The sequence below is a fragment of the Thunnus maccoyii genome, chromosome 11 (genome assembly GCF_910596095.1).
Source record: "Thunnus maccoyii chromosome 11, fThuMac1.1, whole genome shotgun sequence".
Classification (NCBI taxonomy): Eukaryota; Metazoa; Chordata; class Actinopteri; order Scombriformes; family Scombridae; genus Thunnus; species Thunnus maccoyii.
Window position 1 is genome coordinate 19638261 of NC_056543.1, and position 19113 is coordinate 19657373.

The 19113-nt window shown below is 39.4% G+C and overlaps 1 protein-coding gene across 1 annotated transcript; it reads right to left on the reverse strand.

Moving 5' to 3' along the window:
- Positions 1–6258: 6258 nt before the first annotated feature.
- On the reverse strand, positions 6259–10321 carry pcdh8 (protocadherin 8). The gene is made up of 4 exons (XM_042426541.1): positions 7572–10321; positions 7361–7431; positions 6973–7106; positions 6259–6820 (listed from the first exon to the last, which is right to left on the reverse strand). Exons 1-4 carry the CDS (start codon positions 9927–9929, stop codon positions 6471–6473), a joined length of 2913 nt encoding a protein of 970 aa, XP_042282475.1. The 5' UTR covers positions 9930–10321; the 3' UTR covers positions 6259–6470.
- Between the last annotated feature and the right edge of the window lie 8792 nt (positions 10322–19113).

Here is a 19113-nt window from a genome sequence, read left to right on the forward strand (position 1 = left end):
AACCTGCCTCAGCCTCTGCGATCCTTGACAATCCCAAAGAAAACAATAAACAAAGCACTATTTGTTTTTTTATATATTTCAAATATTATACACGAGTCAAAAAAAGTCAATTTCAGGCTATTAAAGATCCAAATGAGTATACAACAGGAGCAAGCATTCATTATACGACTTGATGCTGATAATGACTACATTTATGTATTCTGTGTTGGATTACTGGAAGGTGAGGGCCATGAAACGAACAGCGCTTACATAGCCTAATTAGATGGAAACAGTGATAATAGATGGTAACAATAGCAGTGTGATTTAGGAGAGCTCATGACATTTCCTTATTCTTTCTGCAGTGGCACTTTATCTCAGGCCGGGAAAGTTATTTAGTATGCAATGGATCAATCACCATCCTCAAAAGTCATTTAAATTAACTTCTTGGGATGATATCTATCCAGCAAAGTGGCCAACAGAGGCAAGAGACTATCAGAAAATTAAAAAGGACCTAACATTTTTCTGTGTGAAATTGAAATGGAACAAAATTGAGCAAAGCATTGGTTACACAAACATTCCAAGATGTTCCCTGACAGATTGTTCTTTTTAGTCTGTGGATGTTTTTCTTTTCACAAATTCAAACAATGAGGAGCAGACTTTTCTCACATACAGGACTCGCTCATCACTCTCACTTTGACAACACATGCAGTCCTTCCACTGACAACCAGACTAGCACTGTGGTGACTGCGTCCTGCAGCAGGCCACTGATACGGTAGTCGTCAAAACCGTGACGGCTAAATTCATTTTTCGCTGAAACACTGTGCAACTTATTAATACTTAATGAGAACAGAGGGTAAAACTCCTGCACTGAGCCCAGCTCAGTCTCTAAATTAAGAGGAGTCCAAAGTGAATGTTTGATTCTCGCTAAATAAAAATAAGCCAATGGCCATGCACTGCATGTCTAATTGCGGATGAAGCATCAAATTAAAATGTCAGGGACCGCTTGGAAAAGCAGCGGCTGCAGAGTTCTAGTATTTAAATTTTTCTTAGAGATTATACCATTTTCAGGGAAGGTGTAATTTGTGCAGAGGCAACACCATGTTATTAGGTTCGACAATTCTCAGTCATGTTAATGTTGGGAAGGAGGGAAGACAGCATGCCACCTAGTGGGATGTGAATAACCCATATATCTCACCACCAATTAGTATTAGGCTGTACTGTAAAGTGACAGGAAACTAATTCATAAATACTGTAGCAACATGAAAGAGGAGGGAAGCCATCCGCAGAAGAAAAATAAACTGTCAGTCCCATACAGATAGGGAAATATCAACAGAGCCTTTCCAATTACTTCAAGGTTAACTGTGAACCACTAATAACTTCAGGGAACCGGAGAAACAAAACATTGTTAGCTAATTACATAAGCAAGTCATTTAGACTGATTGATGCAACATATTATCCTGTGCTCCCTTCCTCTCCCTCCACTGTCTCTCTCTCTATTTCTCTCTCTCGCTCCCTAATTTTCCCTTCCGTATAGGAGAGAGAACAGCATAAAGGCTGTGTTTCCTTTTGGCAGCTGTCTCCATGACGGCCCACACTGACACAATGAGACACTCTCTCTGCTCAGCAGTAAACCACAATCAACTGGTGAACAACTGGCACAGATTTATCATCATCAGCTCACGACCAAAGCTCTATGTGTGAGCTGACACACTCTGCAGATAGAGAACTGCAGGCACAGTCGTTACTGTTTAAGACAGAGGTCAACATGTTAGTGAAGTGGTAAGCAGCAGTAACTCTTAGTGAACATGAATACAGTGATAAACTAAATGAATATGAGCCTGGTGAGATGAGCTGTTCTGTTCTTGAATTGGTGTATATAGATGCCGTTCAACAAAGAGGCTTAAAGGGAGATCGTTTATGTTTATTGTTATTTTTTTGTTGCCTCTGCTGTCACTGATGTAATATTCAGAATATTGTGTTCAGTCATGCATGCAAGGATATTTGTTATTAACAGCTCATCCTGAATACAAGCCCGGTCGGGATTTGAGCTTTTGTTGTACAATATTATAAATATGTTCAATAAGAATGTGAATAAGTAATCCCCGGTGTCTCATGTATCATGAATATGATTTACAGTAATGACAAAAATATGATTTTTTATCCATAATGTGTGTGGTTGAGGTTCTTGGTTCTGTTTGAGATAAACATAAAAGCAGGATGCATAGCATAAAGGATTCATGACACTGAATGGCTACAAATGAAAAGGAGCACTCGACGGTCTGATTGCCCCTGAAAGTACTTGTCCTTTGCTTTTTCGCCGGACTTGAATGCACCACATGTTTAACCAAGCAGATGATGCCACCCTGGATATTTAAATAACTAGTAGCCACTAATGAAATTAGCTATATAAAGCAAGACAACTGCATAATAGGGAAGTTGTCACTGAAAGTACAAGCAATAATGAACTCGTCTGAAATAGCAGCACATGGCAACACAAGCTTCTTGTGACACTCAGGAGAACTCCATTCAAAGTTGAGCTGCTGATAGCACAGTGAAAGCTCTTTTGTGCTGCAGTGTAGCAGAGAAAGATAGTGAACCATAATGAAAACAAGTAAATGCTATTTAGTTTACTGAATAGCATTGTTCAAATCATATTTTAGCCACATTATGCTGTATATAAAGCTGTAGCTCACAAGTGTAAATTATGTTTGTGAAGCCTGTAATTTTTTTGAAGTTGCACAGCATGATGTTTCCCCCTAGTGGTATAAAGACCTAAAATAGTCCAGACAGACATTGATGTTGTTTAATGCAGCCAAGTCTATATAGAATAATCCGGCAGTAATGTTTATTTAGATGACAAGTCTATACGGGGTTCCTTCACCTGGATGAATCTATCTTTGCTATTTTGCACAGAAACATAACATAAAATAAATGAAGATTAATTTTTAAAGGACATAAGTGTACAACTTGCATGCTGTTACTACAAACATGACTAGCCTTCCTTTAAATCACCTGGAAATACATTTCAAACAATTTATTAGGTTTGAACAGTGTATAAATCCAGGAAATCCTTACAATAATGATGAAAAACTAGTAATGACTGAGGTGGAGGCTGAAATGGCTACAAGACCTTTGCATCCTATAATTTGGGCAACATTTCCTTTGAAATGGGTTCTTTTTACCGTCTCTGATGTTAGTGTCTTGCTATTTCCCTTTCTTTGTCTTTGTTGTGATCTGTATCTGTAGACAGTAGAAGTGTGAAAGAGATGTAAATATATAAAAAAAAGCAGTAAATAAAACAAATTAAGAAACTTAAGCTTGTTTGTAAAGCTCTTACAAACATGACAAGTCTTGCCAAAAGACAAGGTAGAAACCATACAAATTAGAGACAATAACACTACCGAAGATGAATTTAAATACAAGAATGCTGTGAGATCAGCAGAGTAACTGTCTGACATGCGAGCCGCTTTGTGGTTGCGATCCAAACCCTGGACCCATGCTCCCACTTGAACAGCTTTGTACTATCACAAGCGCAAGCATATGGCATCATTTGGCATAGAGAGAAAACAATGTTCTTAGCTCAGATTAGAATATGAAGATTCACATTTTTCCTGAATGATTTGAATAAGCAAAAAAGCAGAAGAAAGAATGTTCTTGATTCAGTAGGTGAATTTTAGTATTAAAGGAATAATGTGACATTTGTGGAAGTACCCTTGTTTGCTTTCTTGCCGAAACTTTGAGAAGACTGATATCGCACTCAAGGGATGATAAAGCCCCAGTGATAACTGTGGTTTGGCATAATTTAACTTAGTTTTAGCTACCCTGAAGTACATTGATGTGGGCGTGAACTTGGTTTGATATGAAACAGGTTAGATTTTAATGGTAAATGAACTTAGAGACACAACTTCTCCTTCTAGGAAAACTGTCAAGTGTAAAACAAATAGTGTTTTTTTCACACCAGCCCCCACAATTCAAAAGATCCAAAAGTCAATATCCACACTTGGCAGTTCAGACAAAGATGAAGATGAGATGCGAGTTGTAAAAAAACATTGCATTGTGGGACGGACCTGAAGCACTGAATGACATTGATTCAGAAAGGCTCCATCTTTACACACGCTGGGTACACACAGGGGATTATTTCTTAAAGCTGAGATGATAAGAGGCCAGAACAACATAATCACAGCCATACAGCCAGCTATTTGTCAAAAATAAATCCAACATCAACAGGTGCGGAGGCTAGAAGTGACGTGTGCAGACTCATTTGTCAGTGGACTACTGACGAGCTAAAAACCGGCTCATTTTCTATTACCTGGGGAGATTTCAAATGTAGGGCTGTGAGTGCTGCTGTAGGAAATTAATGTGAAATCCATTTGGATATGAATGAACACAGTGTCTGCCAGCAGAGCAAAACACATTTTATGCCAAACTGTGTGGATGAATATACCTTGTGGCACAAATTGTCAGGTCAATGCACAACTGTTTGACCTACAAGGAGCATATAAAGCACTGATGAAGAGGACCATATTGTATTGATTGATAAATGCATTTTCCCTCTGTGCACAATTGGCTATCTGTCAGACCAGTGCACATCACTTGGGGCACAAATATGACCTTCTTTCTTATTGCTTGCCTTTTGTATATGCATGGCCATGAATCCTTGGGGGACTTCAAGCCTAAAATAAAGTTAATAACCTTGCAATTTCCAAACTGCGGTCGCTTTGCAGTCTAGAAGTATTAGATTAAAAAAGGTGACCAGAACAACTCAAATATTGTCCTTTATTCGAGAGGCATATTGTGGTAATGTGTCAGAGTTCTGTTTATTTCTTTATGGTTATGTAAAAAAGCATCTAATCCACTCTATCTCAGCTTTTATCACTGCCATCAAAAAACACAAAAGCAGGTATTTATGCTTATGCAAATGAGCACTGCTCTTAGCACCTTTTTTTCTGCAGATGAACAGTAAACAGAAAGAAATGATGACTCAATCTGCCTTCAGTTTTCACTGATAGCTACTCCTTGGCAGCAGTTTTTGGAAACTATTTATTATCTCTTCAGGGCTGGCCCTTAGATAGCTATAAAGTCATTTGTAATAATCCTTTACTCTTGTCTCAATTACCTCATAGGCTCATTTAAAGTGACCTCATTGAGCAGATGAAAACCAGCAGGTATTGAATATTGTTTAAAATGCATATTTGGAGTTTGCCTTTCAGTCACTCAACTCGAGAGCGAATGTTAAAATGTTGATGAAAAGCAATATTAAAGTAGGACTATACATTTGAAGTTGTTGACGAGAACTCATGCGCTTCCCCTACGGATATGATCGCTTGATTGAGAGATGTATTTAATTGATTTTATTTTGCATAATTTAGTTACCGACTTCCTAGTTTCTTGCAACTGTGTGTCCTGATTTACTTTCACACAATCCTGTTGCTGCTCTATTTTGGAAGTTGTTAGTAAAAGCACTTACTTCAAGATTGAAAATGATGAAAATGTGGAATTTGCATGCCCTGGTTCTACATGTACAGTATATATATATATATATATATATATATAAATATATATATATAAATCTTGACAACTAATAACCAGTATTCAGGCTGATGTTTGCTAGTGTTGGCTATGGATTTAAAACTCATCATTGTCTCATCAATAAATCATTCGGGACCAGAGACAGTTTGCACTTGCCCTACATATTCATGGATTAAATTTAATAATGGTTCTGCAAATATGCCAGTAAAGCCAGGCAAGCAAGTGCCATATCAACTGCAGAGTATTCGGAGGAAGAGTTATATGACAAAACAGTATTTTTATATTTTGCACCATTTTCTTGGCAAAGACTGTTTACTTTATATACAAAAGCTGAACATTTGCCCCTCATGGCAACAAATGACAGTCAAGAATTTGTCAAACAGCCTAATATTTGTTGTTCTGTGTTGTACGCTGTATAGTGATCTAAATTATTTAGAAGAGCAGAAAGCAGGTGTGACAGCACCCAGCATGATTTTGCCAGAATAACAGTTCATACTTTATTTTCCACTTGAGTACGAGCACTATAGTCTCTCATTGACATGCAAGAAACTCAACCAAGCAACCTCGGAGTCTTCAAAGCCAGTCTCCCAGGTAATGGAGCAGCTTGAGATTTTACATCTGATCATCACTGACTGGAGTCTTGATCACGTACTGTAGATTCAAAACCGGTAAAAGATTTCTGCATGTTTACAAACTACGATTGGAGTTTCTCATATATGAAAAAAATTGCTGAATAAATGACGTCCTTCATAATTTCAATCACACATTTATTAGAAAAAGAAATACCAGCTTGCGTCATAGGATACAGTACATTGAAACTCAAATAATGAGACATAAATAAACATACTATATTTTATGAAAATCCTGTTAAGCAAAAAAATATATGTACACCTGTTTGTCATATTATAACCAGTTTACAAATATTTACATCTTCTTTGTACATCTCTCATATAACACAGTATCTAAAAGATAGTTGCAACCTCTAAAGCAGTAGCTACTGTTACAATATTTGGACTCTGCTTGTGGATTTCAGTGCCTCCAGCACCGGTGTCACGCTGTTGCTGAGGGAAGTAAGTCGGGAGGGTCCCAGTCCTGGAGAAGGTTTGTATGCTGCTCTTTGATTTGGGGCGATTTGTGCCATAACTAGAATCCTTCCAAGACAGGGGATAGCCATGAGGATTGTTGAAAACTGGTACTGGAGAGAAACCTATTGTGTATGCGTTATCTCTGGGGGTTCTGAAGCTTTGTGCCGGTATTGCACAGTAGGTGCCTTGGCAATCCCCAGATAAGCTGTTAGTGGTACTGGATGAACCTGAAATAAAAGTGAAATAAATAAGGATGGGAAATTGTTGATGCAGATGTTACAGTACCACCATTTATCATTTGTGTCATTCTGGTGAATATTTATTCTTTATTCAATGGTGTGTGATGTCAAAACTTCAAAACTCAAAGGAGAAAACTCACTTTTTAGCCTCGGCTGGAAAGTACTGAAGTTCTTCTTGCCTCCATCACCGCTGATATCAGAGTCGCTGTCGTTGAAGTCACTGTCCCCTTTGCCACTGTCCTTCACGCTCAACTGGTCGGTGTTGCCAATGCCACTGCGAATATAATCAACAAATAGAGTATGAGCCACCACTGCACCACATTAGCTTGATCATTGATGTCTTTTTTTTTTTTTTTTACAAACAAGACCTGTCTGTATCCTGCCCATCTAACCTCATTCCACAAGAATGCCAAAAGCGATCAAACATATGCACGGCGCATGTTAATTAAGTTCCCTCAGTTCAGACAGATTTGACTGTGAATAAAGCATATCATATCTGAGAAAAGATATTACATTTAGTTGTCTTACCTCACTTGCAAGCAGTATTTGTCACCTTGCCACACAGATGGTGGTTGGAAATGCTTGGAGGGCAGGAACATCTAAGAGAGAACAAACAAAATCACAGCAGAGAGCTTAGTTACCATTTCTGGCACAAAGATCAAGGCAGCAGCATGTGGGAACATCATATGAATATAAAAATAAAAAGGAGGGGGAAAAAAGCCTCCTGTAGTTAACTCACCTTTGTCTCTGACTCCCCACTCCTGTCTTCATACAGGCAGGAATCATCCAGAGAAGAAGATGTTCTCTCATGGAAGAAACCTCGTTGACCGGTGTATATGTTTGGTTCTGTTGAGCCGAGCATGGGCATGGGCCTGCTGTCGAACAGGCTGTGACACACTTCCCTCTTGGAGCCACGGTTTCTCCCCCCACGGCTGAGTTTGCATGTGACAACCACAGCCACTATTGCAATCAGCAACAATGCACAACCCCCGCTGAGCATAATAATGACAATTAGTGAGCCATCCAAGCTGGAGCCTTCTTCATCACTTGACCGCAACACAATGACGACTTGGTCTTCAGAGGGCTCAGTGTCTGTGATGACAAACCTAATAGTGGCACTTGCAGAGAGCGGGGACCTGCCATTGTCACTCACTGCGATTTTCATTTCGAGCACGTCTCCAATTTCAGCTGTCAGCCATTGTTTTAAAGCAATTTCTCCAGTAGCTTTGTTCATTGTGAAAAGCTTTGGGTCACCTTGTACAATTTGATAGGAGAGCTCACCGTTCACCGCTTCGTCCTCATCTTCAGCTGAGACGCGGAGGGCGAGATAGCCAGGAGGTGCATTAAAGGGCAGAGAAATATCAGCAGAGTCATTCAGAAGGATGGGGAAGGTGAAGTGTGGATAGTTGTCATTCTGATCCACAACTCTAATCCTGATTGTTGATGTGCTTGAGAGAGAAGGGGAACCTCTGTCCTCTGCTTGGATGACCAATTCAATCTGCTGAAGAGTCTCATAGTCAAAAGACCTTAAAGTATACAAAGACCCAGAGAGTGAATCTACAGAAACATAAGTGGACATTGGGGATCCTCCTGGCACCTTTGAATCTATGAGTTTGTAAGAAACTTTGGCATTCTTTCCCACATCAGGATCACGGGCAACGACAGTGGTCACATATGAACCTGGAATATTATTTTCCATGACTGAAACTTCATAAAGTGACTTGCTGAAGAGAGGGGGGTTGTCGTTCTCATCTGTTACACGGATGGTGTACTGTGTGACAGTTTTGAAAGGTGGACTTCCTAAATCTTCTGCAACCACAGTCAGGTTATACTCTGGGATCCTCTCTCTGTCTAAAGTAGTGGTGGTAATAATCATAAAAGTGTCCCCATATGCCTGCTGGAGGGTGAAATGCTCGTGCCCGAGCAGGTTGATGCGCACATACCCGTTGGAACCTGAGTCTCTGTCCGAGGTGCTGATCAGAGCCACGAAACTCTCCGCAGCCGCAGCTTCTGTGATGTAGGCAATTCCGTCACTGCTGGAGGTCATCGGTTTGATGCTGATTTCAGGTGCGTTGTCATTAACGTCCACGATGTCTATCACAACTTTGCAGCTGGAAGGGACAGAGTTCGCGCCTAAATCGGAGGCTTTGATGTTGAGCTCGTATGACCTCCTCTTCTCAAAATCAACCAGCGCCTTCAAAGTCACGTCTCCGGAGTACGGGTCGATGTGGAAAAGGCGTGCAGCTTCTGATGACAGCCTGTTAAATGCGTACATCACCTCGCCGTTAATGCCGTCATCGGGGTCAAAGGCGTGCACTTTGAGAACTCGGTGACCCACCGGAGAGTCTTCATTCAGCTCAACTTTCAGCGAGCTGTGCTCAAACGTCGGGCTGTTATCATTAAAGTCCAACACTTTGATATTTACAGTCACTGAGCCAGACTTTGCAGGCTCTCCTCCGTCAACTGCAGTGACTTCGATGGTGTAGGAGTCCTCCACCTCCCTGTCGAGCTGCTTCACCAGCACCAGTTCAGCAAACTTCACCCCGTCCTCTCGATCGCGCACTTCAATGGCGAAATGACTGGAGGGAGAAATATTATAGCTCTGAATGTAGTTTTCACCCACATCCTGGTCGAGAGCAATCTGCAGAGGGAATCTTGAGTCTAGCGGCACATTCTCCACAATCTCCAGGTTTGTCTCATTACGCACGAACACAGGTGCGTGGTCGTTGATGTCTTTCACCTCGATTTCCACGTGGATGAGTTGAAACTTTTCATTGGAGAAGGCCACGATGTCGAAGGTGATGAAGCAACGCGGGGACCTGGGGCAGAGCTGCTCTCGGTCAATTACTTCTGCAACGCTCAGAAGCCCATCAGTCTCCCTCATTTGAATCACAGAAGAGTTGTTTTCTTGCATGAAGCGGAACGATGTGTCGGGGTCATCGGCTGGATCAATCTTTAAATCTTGTGACAAATTTCCAATCTCTGTGCCTGGCGCATCCTCCTCATAGGTGAAATACCTTGTAGTTGTACACTGAACAGAGTATAAAAATAAAGCAAGCACAATGCACAGTCCAATTGAAATCTTGCAAAATCCCATTTTGAGTTGAGGGGCTATAAAATATAGCCCAGAGAAGTCATAAATGGTGAAAGCAATCCACGACCTGTGCTATGTCAAGTCGAATCACAACTGAGTTGACTTTGCTGACTGACTATAAGCCCCGGCATATGCAAATAGCCTGCCCCGTCGACCAATGGCCTGTCAGTGCTTCACCAAAAGGGAAACGTTTGTCTCTGCAGCAAACTGCTGTTCACTGTTTTGTGTGCAAATGGTTTATTAGTTTAACTGATTATGGAGTTTTAATCAGGCTGATAACAGTGCAACTGAATAAATCTGCACATGGTAATTAATCAACAAATAAATCACTTAGTGAACTGCACTTAATAGGACTACATTCCATCAGAGGAAGCTGAAGTCTGAGGAGACCTGTTGAAAGCTTGAAGAATTAATTGGGCGGGTTAGTCTGTCAGTTATAAGAAGCTATGCAAAAGCTGATGTGGGAAGAGATTAAAAGGCATAAAAACAGATGTCAATAAGCCTATTATTGCTGATCAAAAATAAACAGGGGCTCACAACACCAAAAATAACCAAGAGCACTGTTGGTGGACCAATTGTTTTTACTTTGCTGTATTTCTTCTTGTATTAACATGTAATGTAAATGGGTAAAAGCATAAATGGAAGTCATGTCTGGTTTAAAACAATAATCAGGTGCCCATATGAACACTGAAAGAGGTTAAGATTGCTGTAATAATTCTTCCTGTTCATAAATGATGCCTTTCCAACAGGAACTTTTTATCAAGGCAAGCAGATATCATCCAAGGTTACAGTGTTTTCTGCACAAAAGTCCCTTTATATGTGTTACTGTCCCTCCACCGCAGCTCAGTAAGGAAGCACCAAATTTTCAATCATACTGCTGAACCCTCATATTAGCTTCAGATAAACTTTGGAATACATTTTTGTGCAGAACAAGGACTGTGATTCATCACTTACATTGTTAATGCATTAGGAAGAGATCTCCTAGGAATGATTACCTTTTATAAAACCTGTTTCAATGTTCACCTGGGCACCTGACTATTGTTTTAAGACAGACTTGAAAAATTGTGAGCCTATCGTTTAAATAAAAGTAAAGATGCATTATCATTAAAATGTACTATCAACTATCTAACAGTGGAAAATGGCAGCTTTCGGGGTATTTTATTATTTTATTGGACTTATTATCGATGAGTTAACATGTAAGTAGCATATTAATGTTGTAGCTGGTCAAGCTGGAGCGAATTGTAACTTTTTTTATATATTGCTGAATAGTTTAATCTATAATAATGCATTATATTTTAAAAGCTTATCACATGTTTTGCATGTAAAATCTTAGTTACTTGTAATGATATCTGTCAGATAAATGTAGTGGAGTAAAAGGTACATTCTTTCTTTCTGAAATGTAGTGGAGTAGAAGTATAAAATGGCATAAAATGGAAATACTCAAGTAAGGGATAAGTACATAAAAACCATACTTACTTTCCACCACAGGGTAAAAGCAGTGGGAAATGCAAACTATGAAACTGCAGAAAAGTTATTATTATTCATATACACCTATGTATTATAGTCACACAGTCTCATCAAAATCCTCATTTTACCCTTCTTTCTCTCTCTCTCAACCATATCTATCCCTGCAAACATTGCCCATAAATCATCTGCATCATAAAAGAAAAGAAGAACTCTCTGTTTCTGTGCTGTCTTATCAGATCAAATAGCGGAGGAGGAATTTCAGTGTAATGCCGTTAAGAAACCCCACAAAGCCAGACAAGTGTCATTTGATTAGTGCTGTGTTTGTGACACCCACAATGTTAATTACACATAGAATAACATTTTAGCTCTGTGTTAGAAGAAAAACCTGCTTGTACAATCAAAACCTTCTGTATTATAACAAATACTCAATTGCACCTAATTTACCCTTTTCAACAATAGCTCTTTAGAAGAAAAATATAGAAGTCAGGAGAATAAACTACACTGAATGATCCTCATTTTTCACCTCACACACACATAAACACACGTACCAGCACACACAGCTCCCACAGTGATAACAAAAGAACATGAGTCAACCAGAGCTTTGTCAACCATATGGGTGATTAGCTTTTGCTGATTAAAAGGCGTCTATGGCCCTTCAAAGGGCTCTTGACACTTCACAAAAGTTTGAGTTAAATCTGTCTGAGCCCCCCCAAGAGGGCCCATACAGGAAGGTGTTAAAAAGCACACAACTCAAGAGCCTCAGAGACAAGAGATACTTGTGATACAGTGTCAGAGAGAGGTGATAAGGAGCTCTGTGCTGCCGTATTTAAAGTGTTTTACAAACCCAGTTTTAAAACATACTACATATGAAAATTGGTTTTGTTTTTCAGATAATGGTGTTTGCTATTCTTGCCAAGAATAACAGACAGTGTTGACAGAGTAGGACTATTTATAATATATGCTATTGAAAGCTGCACTATTTACATATTTAACTTGGAACCTATAGCAGAAGTGGATCTTTAGAGTTTGTCCTCAAATCGACAACTCTTTTTATCTGTATGGTGAAGGCTGTATTATGCCACAAATCATTAAATCAAGTGGCATTTTGTACAATGAGTTTAAATCAATAATCTTAGAAGTGCAAAAGCATGGCACTAGCACTGAATGAATGATGCCGAGAGCACCAAAAAAAAAAGATGTTACCTTCTTTCTTGGTTATTTTTATTCGCTCTCTGTCTCTATTTTCACCTTTTTTTAAAAACAAGATCACGCTGAACATATAAATACTGAGCCAGAGGCGGATCAAACATAAGATACTTTTCTGCCATTAACAGACATACAAAGCCTTCAGCACAATGGTCCCATGCTGGCTGGGTGTTGAAATCCAGGATTTTATGGCTACAAGGAGTCAGTAGGTAATACAGAATTATTGGCCAAATTAGTTGTTTGCCACTAAGAGGATTACGCTTTAATCTTATCAAATGCCTCACGCACTTACCATGTTGCAAAGGTAACAACTGAGCAACTGTAGATGAAAATGTTTCAGTCTAAAATTAAAGCACAGAACATGATGATTAAAAGAGTAGCTGTACAGGTAGGCAGTTGATTTGTTCATTTGTGATTTTCTTTCTGGAACTTGCACTGTGTTTGAGCTAACTGCATCAATGTCAAAAAAAATCACCTACGCATGTCCAAAGTGTTTTTCTAATCAACACATTACTACAAGGTCACCAGAGGTCCCACCACGAACAAAGCCTGGCTAACACTGGAGTGATACTTGTTTGTCACTTAAATCAGGTGATTAATGCGGATCACAGCTTGATTAAGACGTGTGTGGTGACAGTAAGAGCATTACAGCAGATGAATGGGTTTGGCCATCTGGTCTCTCACTGAGGTGATTTTAATTAATGGTAAGAATATTGTTAATCTCGCCTTGGCGGTCAACATCACAGTAATTGCAATGATGGTCAGAAATCAGCCGGATGTCAGTCAGCCTTTGACATCATTTGAAGGCCGTTTGAAGATTGTGTCTTCTTCACCTCACATGCCACCAGGTAGGAAGGCAGGGAAAGCATTTGGTGACACCGGGTGCAGTAATCCTGGCATATGCCACAGGGAACAAATGTGTCAAAGACCCACCTTTTGGATAACAGACACTGTGTCACCCGCTGCTAGAAAACTGTGAGCCAGTTTTTTTCTTCATGTGAGTCCTCAGTTCTCAGGAAATTCTTGGAGATACAGAACATATTTAAAAATGTTTTATAAGAGTGATATTTTTAATATGTTTATTGTTTTATAATTTGTATGTTTTACTAGATTTTGTCGATGTTACTGAGGTTGCTCTGTTGGTATTTTTAACGCTGTCAAAATATACAGTAGTATTCAACAGGTGAACAAGGAACACTAGAGTTATATTTAATATTTTATTCATTCTATCATAAAATTTCAAACATCACGTGTCTGGAAAAGTATACACAATACAAAAATATTACAGTATAGAGCCACACACACACACACACACACACAAATATATATAAATATATATATATATGTACAGGAATTTACACAGACATGATAACTGTTCTTACCAGAGATCATGACAAGAGACTCTTTTGTTGTATGTTACACCATCAAATTAAATGACACTTGTAACATGCAAAGTTAGCACAAATGCGGCATGCTGTCACAGATACTATTCCATTTCCATTCATAAAATGTTTTCACAATTACTTTCAAAGACTAACTTATAGAATCTGGAAATGCAAACATTGCCCATAAACAATCTGCATAGTAAAGGAAAAGCAGAAATCTGTTGTTTCTGTTCTGACTTATCTGAAAATCATCATAACATCATTTGAGTAACTGTTCAAAACCTTACTTCCATTTATATTTCAATGATCTTGATCCAAAATAACAATACCTGAGCATTTCAGTTGAAAATTGACTGTAGTACCACACTTATGCTGGTCTCCGGCATGTTTAAACACCTGTAAATATTCTGGTACCTTACCATTTAAACATTTATATGCATGCCCTGCTTCTAAATACGTAAATGGGTTCTCTTGATAACAAGGCAACCTTGAGGAGAGATTGACTTGTATTCATGACACACAGTATGCATTTATTCAATTTAGATAGGCACAGACTTTTTGCAAGGGCTGGAAACTCATCCAACCATTTTCAGGCCAGCCCCTTATCAGTTTCCTCATCTCACTTTAACCTTAGGTGCTCTAATAAACTGGGGGTATATATGTCACTGCTCTGCCCGTGAGGGTCATGTGGAGGGTTTAATCTCGGCCATTTGGACTGTCTGAAAGGCAGATAAAACAAGATTATCCTGTGCTTGGTATTGGCCCTTGGTGAGACGAGAGGGTGGAAGCATGTGAGCGGCAGCTGTGGAGGTGCAAAATGCTCAGACTGGCTGGTGGTCTCTGTTGCTTTTGGCACCTCCTGCGGCGTTACAGACACAGATAACCCCCCCAACCGCAGCTCATCCTCACAGCTCTCCAACTGATTACAACTGGCCAAATGTTTAACATACTGTCCCTAATCACACTTAACATTCTGTCACAATATGCTCCTAAATAGCTTTTAGGGCCAAATAAATCACATAGTACTTGTGGCTTTGATGTTATTAGGTCTAATTGTTTTTTTTTTTCCTCCTGTTTCTTCTTTCCTCTGAAACTAATGCATTCAGATCATTTCAGGAGGGATGAAATCTCTTTTGCACAGCTACTGAATTTAGGACATGTGAGAGGCAACTTAAAAAGATATATTTGTAAAACAAAGATCAATTATGGAAATAAATGCATAACATAAGAAAATCATAAAATCGCCTTACTATTTTATGATAAATTAATTAGTCTATTAGGGCCAAGCATGAATAATACAGGGTTTTCCTGTAATTAGATCTCAGTGGACTCTACATGTTTTAAACAAATCCAGAACATTAATATGGATGCCGTGTAAACATGTTTCTAGGATTTCTTCATGTTGGCCACAAAAGGCTGAGTCTATTAAGACATTTGGAAAGACAGATTTTGTTGTTTAAATCTCCTAAAAGCCGAGGCAGATCAAAAGAGGCATTAGTATTCAGAGACAAATCATATTTGGCTGAGGTTCCTCTTCCCCCACTCAACTCCAACCATTCCCCACTGTGTAACTAATGCTCACTGCCTGAGAACGATTGGAACAACGGTTGCTAGCTGCACTTCATTATGCATAAACATTTTTGAATAAGCTTTGACCATATGCACAAAAAGGTATGCTACCGCTCCACACAGGAATACTTGTCATTGTAATTCAAGCACCGAAAGAGAGAAAAAAATAAAATAAAAAGCCATCTCACAAACTTAATGCACCTGTTTAGGAATTATAATGACAAACAAAGCAAACAGGTTTTTGGAACTGAGGCCAGTTTTTTCAAAATAGGGAGTCGACCCTTAAGGTTTGGATTAAAACCAGGGATGAGAGTGCCATCTACAGGTTGAAACTTTGTCATGTTAACATCAGATGACTTGCGAGCAATACCAAGTCCTGAGACCACTTTTTCCACCAAATACATTTCAGAAAAACACAAATCGTTAACTCTCCCACTTATGAATGATGAATCAATATTTGAAGCACCTGACTGAGGGAATATGCAGTCCTGGAAGAGGATGTTAACAAGCTAATTAGAGCAGAGACTAACAACCTCAAAGTACTGCACCAAACAACTGGATTCTACTTGAAATCTGCTCCATCCTATTAGTGTAAAGTGTGGCCTTGGTGTGTGCTTTGTACTTTCTGTTGGTAAAAGGATCCACTATGGGTTTCAATCAAATTATGATGACTACTTCACATTTCATGCTTCATATTGAATTTCACCGCCTTAAGCTACATGGATGAGGGCCCCAAAAGATCAGCAGGCCTGCACGTTAACCTCTGGTGATATTCTGTGTGTGTGATGATTGCAGGCACATATTTGACTTGACATATCCCTAACCAACTTTCACTTTGATTTTCATTTTCCATGTCATGGTTGAGCTGGTCATTGTAGATACTAGTGCTGAAAATCTCCTTGTTTCAGTGCATCTTGCAGCAAGTATGTACAGTACTGTACATGCTTGAAATGCATATTGCCGTGGCTTGTTGGCAGTTACTATATCAGGTGAGGTAAATACGAATTTGCTTGGTAGCCCAGGCTGTGAATAATTTTATTTTCTCTTGGACGGTTATATTATTCAAAGCAGGGAAGATTAAGTATAGCCTCCTTGCTTCTGTGCGTGTGTGTATGTGTGTGTCAATGCTAATTTGTGCCTTTTCAAGGACCAGGTCCCTCTCCTCCTCCTCTTTGAATATATTTCACATCTCCATATTGCCATCCTAGAATGTCGGCTCCTTGAAGCAATTTCCTTCTCAGCCATTATCTGATGGCTGAGAACTGTTTCCCATTGGCAGGTGCAGATGACACTTGGGCTGGGCAGGAGCTGGCTGTTAAACGTAGGACTGGCTCCTTACCAAGCTCCAGTCTGCCTGGTCCTGACAGTCCCCACAGGGCTGGCCACTGGGGGCGGACTGTTGGGCCAACTGGCCACTGAGGGGTGTAATCACTCCCTCTGACATATTTGGCACGAGCTATCCATTTGCTCAACGACAGCAAGGCCTGTGTGAGCGTCTTGCTTAATCCTGTTAGGCCAGGAGATGGCAACATTGAGGCGGGAGATATTCATTTGAAACACTTCAACCTTGTAATGGTTCATATCATATAAGAGGCTAAAGAAAGCAAGCAAGGATTAAAGAGTCATGACAATTTATGAAAAAAAAAAACCTTATGAAATAATCCAATACATTCCAACACAATGGATTAATGGTCCTCTGTCGTATTGTATTAGGTGTTATTTTGTTCACCTTGTGGACAAATTCATTAGCTCTCCACATGGAGGACAAAATCACAGCTAACACAATATAATATAGAATGGGATACAACAACATCAAAAAATATGACCCAAAAGTAAATGTGACACTTCACAAATATAGTATACTATATTCCAGTGCTATACATTTAATTGCATTATATTTTACAGGACAGACACACCCAATGTGTCTACTGTGTATTAAAGGTATATAGATAAAATGCTGGTTTGAATGGAAATGGTTGCAGATGCTGTTTAGAGACAACACTCCCTTATTTTTCTGCCTTTACAGGCATGAGTATACAATTAGGAATATAAAATTGCAACAAAGGCACTAAAGAGGATGCCTAGGGTGTGTAGTGTGTGTGCGTATGTGCACAATGAGTGGAGCAGAGAGATAGATTAATGTTGAGGGGCATCAGCTTAGAGGATGTTTTGTTTCCCCACTGTGTGCCGAGTGCAGAGGGGAGTTAAGGGATTCCAATCTGGTCGTCGCGTCCTGCGGCGCGAAGAATGTTTGGAGTGTGCTTGGCGATAGCGGACTCCATTACGGGGCTGAGTCTCAGGGTAGCCTGCCATTGTGCCGGCAAGCGAGGAGGTTAATCAGATCCCAGCTCCATTATGAATGCTTGCTATTTCTAAAGGGGCTCTATGAATAGAATACTGTAAGCTCTCGTAAAAATGAATCTCAGCTCAGTGCTTTTACAGAACAAGGCCTGATAAAGGATAGTGTTGATGTACATTTGAAGAGATTCCATATTCTCCAGAGCTAAAACCAAATGAGTGTTTTATGGAGGTCTAGTGATTAATTATCTGAGATTAAGAAATTCTGTTTCCAGCTCTGCAGCTATGTTCCCCATGTCTGGTTTGTTTGCTGTAAGGGCAGATTAGCTTAATTGATTTTTTAAAACATATTAAATTAATTTCATATTATGAGTCAATGACGTCTGCTTGTACAAATTGGTTAATATGTTATCAGCCTCTCCTCATTAAACCAGGACAAAACACCAAAGGCTTTCTTTTGTTTTAGTGAAAGTCTATATTTTAAAATTTCATGTTAATTAATTTGTGTATATGCCTTTTTTTATGTTTTGTAGTTGCTCATGTAACAATTTTCTGAGTCTGTTTGTAAGTTGGTTGCAGGACTTCAGGATAAACACAAACAGGGACTGATGTTCCCTTCCTACAAACATAACAGTGTCAGTGAATATGGGTATGTTTCCTTCCAGGATGCTGGAATGCAAAGTTTGGTTTTCACAGAGTATTGTGAGCCAAACTCAACAAAACATCACTGCAGGGAGGCAGCTACTTGATAACACCACTGACATGCCCCCACTCACACACTGAGCTGTAAATCTTTTAGATTAGGAGGCTGGCGAATGCTGCTGCTTGTAGATTTATGACAGCGTACCTGATGTCCTGTATGCTAACCATTTGAGGGTTCGAACCCATTCAAGGTTCTGTGCAGATAATCAACATAGACAGATGTTCTATTAGTAAATGTTTTATTGCTCTTACCTCTTCATTAATTTGTTTTTACCTTTTTTCTGGTTCACTCCTGTCTCTTTGTCTTTTGTCATTTTTTAGATGAAGCACTTTAAAACACAATCTGAATAAATAAAAGGTCATTATCATAACTACAATTGCCTAATGTGCATTTGGGATTGAAAATATTTACCATGAATCACAATCCAACTCCCAATGTCGCATGTCTGAGTAGAAAAGTGAATGAAGACGACAATAAGAACTGACATTTGTAATAACACAAACAGGAGATTCAGCAGTCAGCCATCAAGACAACATACACTAACTGTGATTTAGAGAGC